Source organism: Lipophrys pholis (assembly GCF_963383615.2).
Source record: "Lipophrys pholis genome assembly, chromosome: 20".
NCBI classification, from domain to species: domain Eukaryota; kingdom Metazoa; phylum Chordata; class Actinopteri; order Blenniiformes; family Blenniidae; genus Lipophrys; species Lipophrys pholis.
In genome coordinates, this window is record NC_137648.1 from 25,857,480 (window position 1) to 25,873,511 (window position 16,032).

At 44.2% G+C, this 16,032-nt stretch overlaps 1 protein-coding gene across 2 annotated transcripts in view; it reads left to right on the forward strand.

Moving 5' to 3' along the window:
• Nucleotides 1-16,032, forward strand: part of LOC308125433 (palmdelphin-like) — a 53,612-nt gene that overhangs the window by 27,998 nt on the left and 9,582 nt on the right. For both annotated transcript variants that reach the window (XM_080489164.1, XM_080489165.1), the window contains exons 4-7: nt 3,563-3,693; nt 5,247-5,361; nt 6,755-6,779; nt 15,277-15,342. In XM_080489164.1, the coding sequence (XP_080345290.1) occupies nt 3,563-3,693; nt 5,247-5,361; nt 6,755-6,779; nt 15,277-15,342 (337 nt within the window). The remainder of the gene's footprint in view (nt 1-3,562; nt 3,694-5,246; nt 5,362-6,754; nt 6,780-15,276; nt 15,343-16,032) is intronic.

The following is a 16,032-nucleotide window of genomic DNA, read 5'->3' on the forward strand; positions in this document are numbered from 1 at the left end:
TCTGCCTGACACAATGTCCTGGGGGATTCCATTGAGTAGATAGATATGCTGGATCATACATTCTGTGGTCTCGGAGGCTGAGGGCAGTTTTTGGAGAGTTACAAAGTGCACAGCTTTGGAAAAATGGTCAGTGATGTGAGTCTAACTGTGTTACCTTTGGAAGAAGGTAGCCCTGTAACAAAATCCACAGCGATGTGAGACCATGGATGGCTGGGTATGGGGAGGGGTCAAAGCAGTCCTGTCGTAGGTTGGTGCTTTGCTTCGGGCTCTGGCTAGCTCTCTGCTCGTTCTCACTTTGGGCTTTTCCACCAAAAAGAACCAGGAGCTAGTTCAGGGCCGGTGCCAGAGCCAGTCCTTAAATGAGCACTGCCAAAGAACCGTTTTTTTTCCCACTGTTAACGGAGCCAAGTGAGAGCCACATCTTTGCGTCACTCCAAAACGTGATACGTCACTGATTCCACCAATGTAGCGCCAATGATGTCATTTTCTTCAGCCAGCTCCTTCTGGCCGAAGAAAATTGGTGCGGCTCTTCCAACCATCCAGGCTGAAGTTTTGGCAGTGCTGCACTGCCAAAACCTCAGAACTGCCTTGTGCTGCACATGCGTGTCCTAGCTCGCTAATGACTATCAGTCATATTTTAATCATATTTAACTTGTAACTTCACTACTCTATGAGCCCGCAGCTCGTTAACATGTCGGAGGGTGGAGTTGCATGATGCCCCTGAACGCATCAGTCAAAGCTGTCAGCTCCTACAGTTAAAACCAGACCAGCATGGCACTTGGACACAAATGTTCTCTTTTATTACTCAAACAGTTAAGAGAAATGTATTTCTGAAAACATTGCTTCACAGATGTGAGGGGGCGTGGTCTGTGAGTTTGACAGCTTCTTATCGGGAGTATGAACAGTCGGATGAACAAGCTGGCTGACTTCTTAGCTGAACATTCTTGTAGTTCTTATGGCTTCAAAGAGGGAGTACGCAGGGGCCTTTAGTGTTAATGGACCCAGGCCATTACGTGAGGGTGAACTTGAACCTTCCCAGCATGCCTGATGATCATTAAGGTGCTTGGCTGAGTGGAGAAAAATAGATTTTTGTAGTCGGTTCAGATCGGGGTCCGAGGCCTCCACCTCCATGATGGACTGCCGGGTAGCACCGTAGTCCAAGGCCTCCACCTCCACCTCCACGATAGACTGCCAGGTAGGACCGTAGTCCGAGGCTTCCACCTCCACGATAGACTTCTGGGTAGGACCGTAGTCCGAGGCCTCCACCTCCACCTCCACGATGGAGTGCTGGGTAGGACCGTAGTCCGAGGCTTCCACCTCCACGATAGACTTCCGGGTAGGACCGTAGTCCGAGGCCTCCACCTCCACCTCCACGATGGACTGCCGGGTAGGACCATAGTCCGAGGCTTCCACCTCCACGATAGACTTCCGGGTAGGACCGAAGTCCGAGGCCTCCACCTCCACCTCCACGATGGAGTGCTGGGTAGGACCGTAGTCCGAGGCCTCCACCTCTACCTCCACGATGGACTGCCGGGTAGGACTGTAGTCTGAGCCTTCCACCTCCACGATAGACTGCCGGGTAGGATCGTAGTCCGAGGCTTCCACCTCCACGATGGACTGCCGGGTAGGACCGTAGTCCGAGGCTTCCACCTCCACGATGGACTGCCGGGTAGGACCGTAGTCCGAGGCCTCCACCTCCACCTCCACGATGGACTGCCGGGTAGGACCATAGTCCGAGGCTTCCACCTCCATGATGAACTGCCAGGTAGGACCGGAGTCCGAGGCCTCCACCTCCACGATGGACTGCTGGGTAGAACCGTATTCTGAGGCCTCCACCTCCATGATGAACTGCCAGGTAGGACTGGAATGACTTAATAGTGGAGCCTGAGTAAACAGCTTCATAAAGGTACCAAAAGCCTTGTTAGCACCAGGACTCCTCTGGAATGTAGAAGAGGTGTGTGGGTGGGTATATATATATAGATGGACAGATACTATACTCACAGGAATATCCTACCATACTCTCTCACAGAAAAGTCATAGATGTTTAAAATAAGTTCATAAATTAACATAATGTACATAGCCCCGGAATGGCCATAGAGCAAAAATAATAACGCGCAGGAACAAGATAAGTCATTCCCTCAAGTTCATAAAGAGAAGGAACAAGTTAATTTAATCTGTGGCCACATGATAATAAGTTGTTGTTGACTTATTATCTCGTTTTTAACTAAAACGTGAAATACAGACGTGTTAAACTCACCTTGGTCCAGAAAGAGAGGATCTAATCCTCATGTCTCTCCTCTTCAGCATAAATAAATGAGTTTGCTCTTATTTTTCACCATTCCAACATTCCATTGTGAATTTCTGCTCCTTTCACTTTATTTCTGGACTAGTCTGAATCAAAAGCTTCAACATGGAGGAATGGAGGTGTGGAATGATAGAACGCTGCTCTACAGCCGTTTCCATGGTAACCTAGGTAAACACTCTGATTAAAGTTCTCTTTCACATGAAGCCATAACAAGGCTCATTTTAGCTCTAAAAACTCCAAGCTTTCATTTACAGTAGTTTGTAGTTTGTTTAGTAGTTCCTGAGGAACCAGAAGTCTGGCTTCATTAGAAAGAAGTTCTGTAGAGCGCCTCATAGCGGAGCGCCCCCTGCTGCCTCATGCAGACCTCAGCCTGCCGTCATAACGCCATATGTTATGTGTTGCGGGTCCCTCCCCCTTTCTTTTCTGCTCCTCTTACGGGCATTGGGCCCCGTTATCTTCTTAAGTAATTTATTTTATATAAAAGTTGGAATTATTAACGGTGGTGAACGAATGGGGGTCTTTGATATTGTTTGGTAATTGATTACTTCTGCTCCACCTATAAATAGGCCGGGCTTCGCGCTCCCCAGGACTCGCTCTCTCACTCACTCATTTCTCTGTGTCGTTTCCTGGGAGGGGCTGCGTTCTGTTCACGATCTGGAAGTCGGCTGGCTGGCTGAGGTCTGAGTTGTTTGGCGTGGCTGGACCGGCCATACTGTTTTCGCCTTTTATTTTCTTTCTGGGTCTAGTGGCGGTTTCTATTTTTTTCAGCCCAGTGTCAGTACTGGTTGGGCAACCCTGTACAGGGTTGGGCCATGGCCACACCTGTTTGTTTGTTAAGGTTGGCAGTCACCACCGTCTTTAACTTAAACTTTCCCTGTTCCCTGTTTGTCGGCTTTTTTTGGACAGGTGGACGAGGCTTTCGTACCAAGAAATCAAAGAAAATAAACTAAATATGTAAAAACTTATGTCTGTGTCTCCTGTGTCCTGAAATATGTTCCCTCCCTCTTTCGGGTCATAACTCCATACAAGACCTGGAGGTGAAGTTAGTCACAATGATGTTACCATGAAAAGTCTGCTTCTAGATTCTAGATCCGACGCAGCGATGTCTCAATTCCTGTGTGTCTCCACAGAAACCTTTCAGAATAATGGAAATGAAAGATTGAAAATCTCTCCATTTCCTGTGTATTTCCAAAGGAACCTTTCAGAATAAAAGAAATGAAAGGGTGAAAATGTCTCATTTCCTGTGGGTCTCCACAGAAAAAGGCTCTGAGGGAGCAGTGGCTGATGGACGGTGTGAGCCAGCAGTCCGAGGAGGAGCAAGAGGCCACGAGGCTGCAGGCTCAGGACGAGCAGCAGCAGAGCGACACGCTGCAGAGCAACATCCACAGGTAACCAGGACAACATCCACAGGTAACCATGATACTGAGGTGAAGATGGATCAGAACTACTTAAGTTCAGGTCCACAGTGAAACAGTGAAATAACACTTCGCTTGTGGTCAAATACACAACTTGTTCTGAAAAAGTCAACATTTATTGAAGGGGTTTCACTAATATTCCACTTCTCCTCTACTTCAGCAGTCACTTATTTACTCATCCATAATAAGTCTTATCCATAAATCCAAAACTTCACACTGTTGATCACATTCACCCATTCACACACACAAAGTTTGACACTGATTAAATCCAGAATAAAGTTTGACACTGATTGAATCCAGAATAAAGTTTGGCACTAATTGAATCCAGAATAAAGTTTGACACTGATTGAATCCAGAATAAAGTTCGGAACTAATTGAATCCAGAATAAAGTTTGACACTGATTGAATCCAGAATAAGGTTTGAAACTAATTGAATCCAGAAAAGTTTGACACTGATTGAATCCAGAATAAAGTTTGACACTAATTGAATCCAGAAAAGTTTGGAACCAATTGAATCCAGAATAAAGTTTGACACTGATTAAATCCAGAATAAAGTTTGACACTAATTGAATCCAGAATAAGGTTTGAAACTAATTGAATCCAGAATAAAGTTTGACACTAATTTAATCCAGAATAAGGTTTGAAACTAATTGAATTCAGAATAAAGTTTGACACTGATGGAATCCAGAAAAGTTTGAAACTAATTGAATCCAGAATAAAGTTTGACACTGATGGAATCCAGAAAAGTTTGAAACTAATTGAATCCAGAATAAAGTTTGGCACTAATTGAATCCAGAATAAAGTTTGGAACTAATTGAATCCAGAATAAAGTTTGACACTGATTGAATCCAGAATAAGGTTTGAAACTAATTGAATCCAGAATAAAGTTTGACACTGATTGAATCCAGAATAAAGTTTGACACTAATTGAATCCAGAAAAGTTTGAAACCAATTGAATCCAGAATAAAAAATTGACACTGATTAAATCCAGAATAAAGTTTGACACTAATTGAATCCAGAATAAGGTTTGCATCTAATTGAATCCAGAATAAAGTTTGACACTAATTGAATTCAGAATAAGGTTTGAAACTAATAGAATCCAGAATAAAGTTTGACACTAATTGAATCCAGAATAAAGTTTGGTCACTGATCGAATCCAGAATAAAATTTGACACTAATTGAATCCAGAAAAGTTTGAAACCAATTGAATCCAGAATAAAGTTTGACACTATTTGAATCCAGAATAAAGTTTGACACTGATTGAATCTAGAATAAAGTTCGAAACTAATTGAATCCAGAATAAAGTTTGACACTAAATTAATCCAGAAAAGTTTGAAACTAATTGAATCCAGAATAATGTTTGACACTGATTGAATCCAGAACTAAAACAGACTTGTGTCTCTATACAATGTTTCACACTGATGAAGTGAATCTCCATGTGGACTGTTGGTTCACCGCGGAGGAAGCAGAGGTGACGGAGTTGCGTCTTAGAGAACGGTACTTGACATCCGCCCTCTCCCCCACAGGATGGAGGAGGAGATCCAGGCCCTGGAAACACAAGAACTCAACATCTCAGCCAATGAGGAGGCGGTGCTAAAGCGGCTGAAGGAGGTGGAGCGAACAACGGAGGACATCATAAAGGTAGGCTGAGAGGTGGAGCACTGCTTCCACACTGTCTGTCTACCTCTACCCAACCCGGCTTGCTAAAAGACCTTCCACTCATCCACTCATCCAAGGGGGTCAGGGTCTGGATGGAATTCGAGATGTCAAGGATCAGGTGGTCAGGTGACAGGCTGTTTGGACTCTGAAGCTTCTGATTGGCTGTGGTTCGGAAGCGCAGTGTGTTTTAGGAGTTCATGGTTTCACTTGTTCACTCAGTCACAAGGAAATGCTTCAGTGATGCATGTTTATTTCACACAAGTTTCACGTTTACAGTATAACGTTCTGAAAACAATGTCCACAAAAACAGCAGGAAAACTGAAAAAATATGTAGTTTCCATGTTGGACCACTAGTTGCTGCTGCTGTTGTTAGTTTTAGTAATGAAAGCACACACACACACACACACACACACACACACACACACACACACACACACACACACACACACACACACACACACACACACACACACACACACACACACACACACACACACACACACACACACACAGACAAAGAGAACAATGAGCTCTAAACATTAACACTGGGAGAACACGGACGTTATAGTGGACGGACAAGGTTGGATTGTTATTCTGGTGACTGTCAAAATAAAACCACCAAGTTGGATTGTTATTACGGTGACTCTCAAAATAAGACTACCAAGTTGAATTGTTATCATGGTGACTGTCAAAATAAGAGTGCCAAGTTGGATTTTATTATGGTGACTGTCAAAATAAAACTACCGCATTGGATTGTTATTATGGTGACTGTCAAAATAATAGTCCCAAGTTGGATTGTTATCACGGTGACAGTCAAAATTAAAGTACTAAGTTCAGGAGAATAAGGACTGAGAGTCATGACACCACAGAGGAAACTTTGATCTGATTGGCTCTACTGAGCATGTGCAGAAGAACTGGTTTCTGGTCAGACTGTTTCCTTCATCTATACAGAGACGGACTTGGAATGTTTTCGAAAAGTTCCACATTGGGAGTAGTTTTCTAAAAGTTGTGTCCTCAGAAGCTCTGCTGTCATGTCAACGGACCATGATGCTTAACTTCGTTTCGCTACTGAAGTAACTGATCAATGAATGAATTGATCTCTGATTAATGAATGAATTGATCTCTGATCACGCCAACACAAGTAGTTTTTTCAGGATTCAGCAAAAAAAGGTATTTTGAAAGGTTTTATTTGATTTCTTGATTTCTAAAAACAGTGGTGTGTGTGTGCGCGCGCGTCTGCATGTGCATGTGTGTCAGCTGGTCCCATGTGGTCCCATGTGGTCCCATGTGGTCTCAGCTGGTCCCATGTGGTCTCAGTTGGTCCCAGTTGGAGGGTACCTGGTCCTGACTGCCCCCCCCCTGTGTTTCACTGCAGGAGCTGAAGGAAAAGTCTCTGAAAGGTAAAACAATCGGCTGCATCCTGAAGTTTTGATCTTTTCTGTGTTTTGAGTAAATAAAAGTGACATATTGGATGCAAACAATAGTTAATATATGAATAATAATCTATTAATAATTAATATATTAATTATAATAATAGAATATTAATCTAATAATAAAAATCTATAAACATTTTAAATAATAAATCTATGAATAATTGATATATTCATAGCAATCTATTAATAATTAATCTATTAATAATCAATGTAATTATAATCATTCTATTAATAGTGATCCGATCAATAAACATGAGCGATAAACTGTCCATGTATTGATCTGAAGTTCTACTTCTGCTTCATCTACTGGGCAGTCGCTGAGCACTGTCAATCAATAATCAACTTGTTGATCACATCTGTTCTACAGCATAAATTAATGAATGATTGAATGAATGAATGAATGAATGAATGAATGAATGAATGAATGAATGAATGAATGAAGCTGGTAGAGATAATTCTAGAGACAATACCAGAGACAGCACTAGAGGCAATACTAGAGACAACACTAGAGACAGCACTAGAGACAATACTAGAGACAATACTAGAAACAGCACTCGAAAGAAATACTGGTGACAGTACTGGAGACATTACTAGAGACAATACATGAGACAACACATGAGACAACACAGACACAATACATGAGACAATAAAGGAGACAATAATAAAGAAAAAACTAGAGACACAGGAGTGATGTGGTGGTGAGGAGAAAGAGTTTAATGGTAAAGGAGAGGAGACGTTGGTGTCTTAGTGGAGAGAGTTTAACAACAAAGGAGAAGAGACGTTGGTGTCTTAGTGATGGAGAGAGTTTAACGATAAAGGAGTGGAGAATGTGGTGTCTTAGTGGAGAGTTTAATGATAAAGGAGTGGAGAATGTGGTGTCTTAGTGGAGAGTTTAACGATAAAGGAGAGGAGAACGTGGTGTCTTCGTGGATAGTTTAACGATAAAGGAGAGGCGAAGTGGTGTCTTAGTGGAGAGTTTAACGATAAAGGAGAGGAGAAGTGGTGTCTTAGTGGAGAGAGTTTAACGATAAAGGAGAGGAGAACGTGGTGTCTTAGTGGATAGTTTAACGATAAAGGAGAGAAGAAGTGGTGTCTTAGTGGACAGTTTAACGATAAAGGAGAGGAGAACGTGGTGTCTTAGTGGAGAGTTTAACGATAAAGGAGAGGAGAAGTGGTGTCTTAGTGGATAGTTTAACGATAAAGGAGAGGAGAAGTGGTGTCTTAGTGGAGAGTTTAACGATAAAGGAGTGGAGAATGTGGTGTCTTAGTGGAGAGTTTAACGATAAAGGAGAGGAGAACGTGGTGTCTTAGTGGAGAGAGTTTAACGATAAAGGAGAGGAGAAGTGGTGTCTTAGTGGACAGTTTAACGATAAAGGAGAGGAGAACGTGGTGTCTTAGTGGAGAGTTTAACGATAAAGGAGAGGAGAAGTGGTGTCTTAGTGGATAGTTTAACGATAAAGGAGAGGAAAATGTGCTGTCTTCGTGGAGAGAGTTTAACGATAAAGGAGAGGAGAACGTGGTGTCTTAGTGGAGAGAGTTTAACGATAAAGGAGAGGAGAAGTGGTGTATTAGTGGAGAGTTTAACGATAAAGGAGAGGAGAACGTGGTGTCTTAGTGGAGAGTTTAACGATAAAGGAGAGGAGAACGTGTTGTCTTAGTGGAGAGAGTTTAACGATAAAGGAGAATAGACGTTGGTGTCTTAGTGATGGAGAGAGTTTAACGATAAAGGAGAGGAGAACATGGTGTCTTAGTGGAGAGTTTAACGATAAAGGAGAGGAGAAGTGGTGTCTTAGTGGATAGTTTAACGATAAAGGAGAGGAGAACGTGCTGTCTTCGTGGAGAGAGTTTAACGATAAAGGAGAGGAGAACGTGGTGTCTTAGTGGAGAGAGTTTAACGATAAAGGAATGGAGAAGTGGTGTATTAGTGGAGAGTTTAACGATAAAGGAGAGGAGAACGCGGTGTCTTATTGGAGAGAGTTTAACGATAAAGGAGAGGAGAACTGGTGTCTTATTGGAGAGAGTTTAACGATAAAGGAGAGGAGAAGTGGTGTCTTATTGGAGAGAGTTTAACGATAAAGGAGAGGAGAACTGGTGTCTTAGTGGAGAGTTTAACGATAAAGGAGAGGAGAACGTGGTGTCTTAGTGGAGAGAGTTCAACGATAAAGGAGAGGAGAACGTGGTGTCTTAGTGGAGAGAGTTTAACGATAAAGGAGAGAAGTGGTGTCTTATTGGAGAGAGTTTAACGATAAAGGAGAGAAGTGGTGTCTTATTGGAGAGAGTTTAACGATAAAGGAGAGGAGAACGTGGTCAGTCATGGAGAGTTCATCAGCTGTATCGTCCAGAGCAACATATCAAAACCAGAATCTTTCCTTTACAGTTTCTAGAAATGGAGGCATGCTGCATAAATCCAGAGCTCTTTTGACAGGAAGGGACGTCTTTCTAGATAAGAAGTGAAGTCTTTCTGGACTGGAAGTGACATCTGTGATGAGAGGCAGGTTGGTGTTGTCCATGAGGATATTGAAATCACCCAGCAGAATTATGACAGATGAGAGAGGAGAGAAGGGTGACAAAACATTTAAAGATTTATTTTTAACTTTCGGGGGTGGTTACCAGAGCAACAATGGCAGGAGTGTGACCAGACAGCTCACAGACGGTCGATTCAAAGGATCCAGACCCAAACACAGACACTGAAGAGTCTTTCCACTTCTTGCTTTGAATTATGGCAAGACCTCCTCCGGAGCCACGGACTTCACAGATGTAAAACACCCGAAGGAGTGGAACTTATCAAGATGTGAGAAGTTGCTGGGCTGTTGCCACATCTTAATTAAACAGAGGAAGTCTAGCTTCTACTCAGTGAGGAGGTCCTGGATGAGAGGGTGTTGTCACTGCTGGTGGAGGTGTTAGTCGACCGAACTCGACCAGTTGCACCAGCTTTCTTGACTAGTGTGACTGAACTTCGCTCTTAAATCCAGTAACTGAGAGTATACCGTCCCCCGGCGAGCTCAGCTGGTAGAGCCTCTCAGTCTCAAGGTAGAGGGTTCATGTCCTACGCAGGGCGCCACCTTCCTGTGGGCTCACCACCCGCAGGAAGGTTCTTAATGGGTCAATGTGATCTGGGTGATGGTGCTCAGTCTGACACCCCCACCACCCGGGAACGGATAAGAGAGAGAAGATGGATGGATGGATGATAGTATACCAAAACACTATGAAAAATTCAATATTTCTAGAAGCAAAGTTGTGAACTTATTACATGAATAAAGTTGCAACAAGAGCGATCAGAGATTTCTGACCCCCGCCAAGCCTCGGCACAGGAAGTGACACATATTCCACCACCAGATCATTTGCCTAAATAAATTAATATTTATTTAGTTTGGTGATCCCAGGATCTATTTTATATTTTGAAAGAACACAAGATAAGACAATATTGTTCCCTTCCTGCAGGTGATCATCCCAACTGTACTGGAGAAGCTTGTTGGAGGGAGAAGGGAAGGTGGAGGTGATGGAGGGAAGCTGGTTAGTTTAGATGATGGAGGGAGGAGGGAAGGTGGAGGTGATGGAGGGAAGCTGGTTCGTTTAGATGATGGAGGGAAGGTAGAGGTGATGGAGGGAAGCTGGTTAGTTTAGACGATGGAGGGAGGAGGGAAGGTGGAGGTGATGGAAGGAAGCTGGTTAGTTTAGACCAGTCATTCTCAAAGTGTGGTACACTCGGGGCTCCCTCTAGTGGTACGCCAAAGGATCGCTGAAATAAATATAAATTTCCTCCAGAAAGAACCAGGTGCTAGTTCTGATCCAGGGCCAGCCTTAGCTCCAGTTCTTTGTCTTTCCACTGCCAAAGCCCCGGTCAAACAGGGGCTAAACTGGTGCTACACTGGCCCCACTTCGTTGCTGGGCCAAAGAGGGAGCAGAGCAGAGCAGAGCAGAGCAGAGCAGAGCAGAGCAGAGCAGAGCAGAGAGAGAGAGAGAGAGAGAGAGAGAGAGAGAGAGAGAGAGAGAGAGAGAGAGAGAGAGAGAGAGAGAGAGAGAGAGAGAGAGAGAGAGAGAGAGAGAGAGAGAGAGAGAGAGAGAGAGAGAGAGAGAGAGAGAGAGAGAGAGAGAGAGAGAGAGAGAGAGAGAGAGAGAGAGAGAGAGAGAGAGAGAGAGAGAGAGAGAGAGAGAGAGAGAGAGAGAGAGAGAGAGAGAGAGAGAGAGAGAGAGAGAGAGAGATTGTGACCACCTGCTTGTACTTACAGGGCGTTTTCTCTTTACCTTCACATCTCTTGTTTGTTTCTTAAAAAGATGAGCACACTTGAATATTTGAAAACTTTCTTTGTGTTGTGGTTTTGATTCTTTAAAAAAGAAATCAGTGTGGGAGCCCTGATTTGTTACCGAGTGTTGATAGTTCAAAACTTGTTCTGTTCAGTGCAGTTTGTGCATGCTGTGTATAAGATTCATCAGGACACTGAGCAGAGGACACAGTTTTTTCTTTCTTGTCTTTATTTCCTATGTTTGCTGGTGAAGTTATCCAAAAGTAACTAAAAGTACTCTGGTACATTGCTTTTTTATTTTAGTACTTGATTACTACTGATTCCTTTTTTTGAGAAGTAACTTGTAATTATAATGGATTACAATTTTCAAGTAACTTCCCAGCCCTGCAAATACAGAGAAATTAATCTTTGATCTGGATCCCAGCAACATTTACTGGGTTCTTCTCCTGAGGACCAGCGTCCATGAGGACCAGCGTCCATGAGGACCAGTGTCCATGAAGACCAGCGTCCATGAGGACCAGCGTCCATGAAGACCAGCTGGTTAGTTGTTGAGGAACCTTGTTAGCAGACGACTGACTGACAAATAGACGGCTGACTCCATCACCTCCTCACAATCATAGGAATGCACCAGTACATATACCAGTGTTGGTATCAGGTCTGATACTGCTTGGAGTACTCCTACTTGTACTTGTCATCATCAGCAGCACCATCAGAAACCTCAGCACCATCAGAAACCTCAGCAACCTCAGAAGCATCAGAAACCACAGAATCATCAGCAGCCTCAGAACTGTCAGCAACCTCAGCAATTTCAGCAACGTCAGGACCATCAGCACCCTCAGACCCTCAGTAACCTCAGCAACGTCAGCAACCAGAGGATCGTCAGCACTGTCAGCAACTTCAGTATCACCAGAAACTTCAGAAACATCAGCAACATCAGCACATCAGCAACATTGGCACCGTCAGAACCATCAGAAACCTCACCAATGTCATCACTTTCAGAAACCATCAGTACACTCAGTACCTTCAGCAACTACAGCAACATCACCAACCTCATCAACCGCAGCAAAGTCAGCATCTTCAGCAACATAAGCAACTTAAGCACCATCAACAACCTCAGCAACATCAGAACCGTCAGCAACGTCAGCAACAATCAGGCTCACTCAACAATCAGGCTACATGCTAAAGTGTTTCAGGCTCACACACCAGCGACGCTATATGCTACGTGCTAAAGACTTTCAGGCTCAAACACCAGCAATGCTACATGCTACGTGCTAAAGACTTTCAGGCTCACACACCAGCGATGCTACATGCTACGTGCTAAAGACTTTCAGGCTCACACACCAGCCATGCTACATGCTACATGCTAGAGAGTTTCAGGCTCACACACCAGCTATGTCACATGCTAGAGGCAGTGGTTCTCAAACGTTTTACACCAAGTACCACCCAGAAAGTACTTGGCTCTTCAAGTACCACCATAATGACCAACACTATACAGTAGCCTAGTAAGTCTCAGCATTCATCAAAAACAAGGCAGAGGTTTTATTCCTAAAGAAGTATATTTAATATGGTCAGCCATTGTAACATTGTACACAGTTAGATTAGTAACACTACGCTTAAATATGGGAAAATAAAAGACTGTACTTAAATAATGATTCAATTAAAATATATTGCACAGAAAAGTTAAATAAACATTGTACTTAAATAAATGAAAAACAACAAACAATAAACTGTTCTTAAAGATGAAATAAAACTGTACTGTACTTAAATGTTAAGTAAAGAATGTAAAGTACTTTATTAAAAATAAATCAAAACAGGCTGCCTGAACTTCACACACTGCTGTATGGCTGCTTTCTGACACACACACACACACACACACACACACACACACACACACACACACACACACACACACACACACACACAGAGGGTGTGTGTGTGTGTAGGGCTTTTCCACCACAAAGAAGCAGGTTCTAGTTCAGGGCCGGTGCCAGAGACAGTTCTTAAATGAGCACCACCAAAGAACTGGTTCTTTTTCCACCGTTAGCGGAGCCAGTAGAGCTACGTCACTGCGTCACTCCAAAACGTGATACGTCACTGATTTCAACAATGTGGCGCTGACAGCCTCATCCAGGAACCAGGAGACGGACTGTACCAGTGGTTTAGTCCGGGTCGCTCCATCTAGTCTTACCTGAACCTCTGAAGCACCAAAGAGCCAGAAGACATTACGTCTCTTCTTGTCACGTCCATCTTGCTTTAGTCCAGAGCCCCAGAGTGGACATAGAGGGGAAATAAATAACGCCTGTATGAGTTTGGGGCTTATTTTTCAACATGTGGGCATTACATTGTGAATTTCTGCTCCTTTCACTTTATTTCTGGACGTGTCTGAATCAAATGCTTCAACATCGGAGAAGAATGGAGGTTTACAGTGATAGAACGCTGCTCTGAAAACTGTTTCCATGGTAACCTCCGTAAACACTCCGATTAAAGCTCTCTTTCACATGAAGCCGTTAAAAGGCTCATTTTATGCCTATAAAATCCAGCTTTCATTTACAGTGGTATGTAGTTTGGTTTTTAGTTGCTGATGAACCAAAAGTATTCATTATAAAGAAGTTCTGTGGGTTAGAAAATAATATTGGAGCGTCTCATAGCGGAGCGGAGCGCCCCCTGCTGCCTCACACTGCCTTGCTCAGCGGCTGCAGCTCCTCAGCCGGCGGTCAGAACGCGAAACAAGACCTGGACGTGACGTTAGTTATAATAATGTCACCATGAAAAGTGTGAAAAATAAACAACAATGGAAATCTGCTTCTAAATTATATCCGACGTAGCGGACTGACAGCGGAGGAGCACGGCAGCGCTTTCGAAAGCCGCGGTTCGGCGAACGCAGATTAAATAAGCCCGTTCCCTCGTATTATTAACTTCAGACTTATTATATCGTTCTCACACGTTATTTTATTTTTTTTCTCTATAAAAACTCTGGGGCTCCGTGTTCGCTGTAGTTTTCAGAAAGCGGGTACAGCCCGCTTCCGCCTTTTAAGTAGCGATAACTCCAGAGATAACTCCGCCCCCAGCTGATGATGCATCGGGCTCCGCTCTGGCTTCTCTTTGGCCCAGCAACGAAGTGGGGCCAGCGTAGCAGCAGTTTAGCCCCTGTTTGACCGGGGCTTTGGCAGTGGAAAGACAAAGAACTGGAGCTAAGGCTGGCCCTGGATCAGAACTAGCACCTGGTTCTTTCTGGAGGAAATTTATATTTATTTCAGCGATCCTTTGGCGTACCACTAGAGGGAGCCCCGAGTACCACTAGTGGTACGCGTACCACACTTTGAGAATGACTGTGCTAGAGAGTTTCAGGCTTACACACCAGTGACGTTACATGCTACATGCTAAAGAGTTTCAGGCTCACACGCCAGCAATGCCACATGCTACATGCTAGAGAGTTTCAGGCTTACACACCAGTGACACTACATGCTACGTGCTAAAGAGTTTCAGGCTCACACACCAGTGACACTACATGCTAAAAATGCTAAACATGAATGATACTCTCATAACCAGCAGCTCAGACTACAGTCTACAGTTTACAGTCTACAGTAGCATAGTGCAGAGCGGAGAGAGATGCTACGCTACTGTAGACTGGGAGGGTCGTGGAGGTGATGTAGAATCGACACGGAGACTGGTGGAGGTGACATAGCATTAATGCAGACTGTTGGAGGTGATGCAGCATTGATGCAGAGGCTAGTGGAGGTGACATATCATTGACGCAGACAGACAAACAAGTCAAAAGACAAGTCACGCTCCTGACAGGTTAACCTGGAAACAAACAAACAACCTTGGGCTTGACCCCGAGTCAATCTCACTGTGAGGGAAGAGTGCTAACCACTGCTCCACCTTAAACATCCTGTCCATTACAAGGCTGTGAGATCTCCTCTTTGGATCATGGCTGAAGGATGCTACTCACCCCCAGCCTGTTGGTTCTCACTCTAACCTCTCCAACATGGCCACTCTGGATGCTACTCACCCCCAGCTCGTTGGTTCTCACTCTATCATTCTACAACATGGCCACTCTGGAAGGAATGCTACTCACCCTCAGGCTGTTGGTTCTCACTCTAACCTCTCCAACATGGCCACTCTGGAAGGAATGCTACTCACTCCCACCTTGTTGGTTCTCACTCTAACCTCTCCAATATGGCCACTCCAGACTTCATAATTGCACGTGTGCATTCCAGTTCCAGACGGCCCGACCTTCGTCCCAGTTCCTGTTGGCCAGCCTGCTGAGGATGAACCAAACAAAGGTACGGACTCCTCCAGATTAACTGATCATGCTGTTAAAGACAAGCGTTACTGCATTCAAAGAAAAGTCTGCAGGGGTCTTTAGTGCACATGTGCTCAGGAAGCTGCTGTATGACGACCAGCCAGTCTGGACAATCTGACTGTTCTGGTTGCTTTGACCGCTCTGGTTGCTCTGACCAATCTGGTCACTGTGACTGTTCTGGTCTCTTTGGCCGCTCTGTCTGTTCTGGCCGTTCTGGCTATTCTTGCCGTTCTGGTCGTTGTGGTTGTTCTTGTAGCTCTGACCGTTCTGGTCGTTCTGGCTGCTCTGGCCGTTCTGGTCATTCTGGCCGCTCTGGCTGTTCCGATCGCTCTGGCCATTATAGTTGTTCTGAATGTTCTGGTCACTCTGGCCCTTCTGGTTGTTCTGGACACTCTGGACACTCTGCCTCCATATGACCATTTCAAATCTGAAACTTCCCTCTTCACTGCGGTCACATGACAAGGGTGGACAGGGAGAGAGCCGCCCTGCTGGCCATAGGTAGGAAAGCATTTCGGAGAGGAAACTGTCCTACTCAGCTGTTGGTGTTGACGTTTATGTGAGCAGCAGTCGAGAACGGACTACAGGACATTCTATAAAAAAGTTAGATTATTATCACAGTGACTGTCAAAATAAAACTACCAAGTAGGATTGTTATTACAGTGACAGTCAA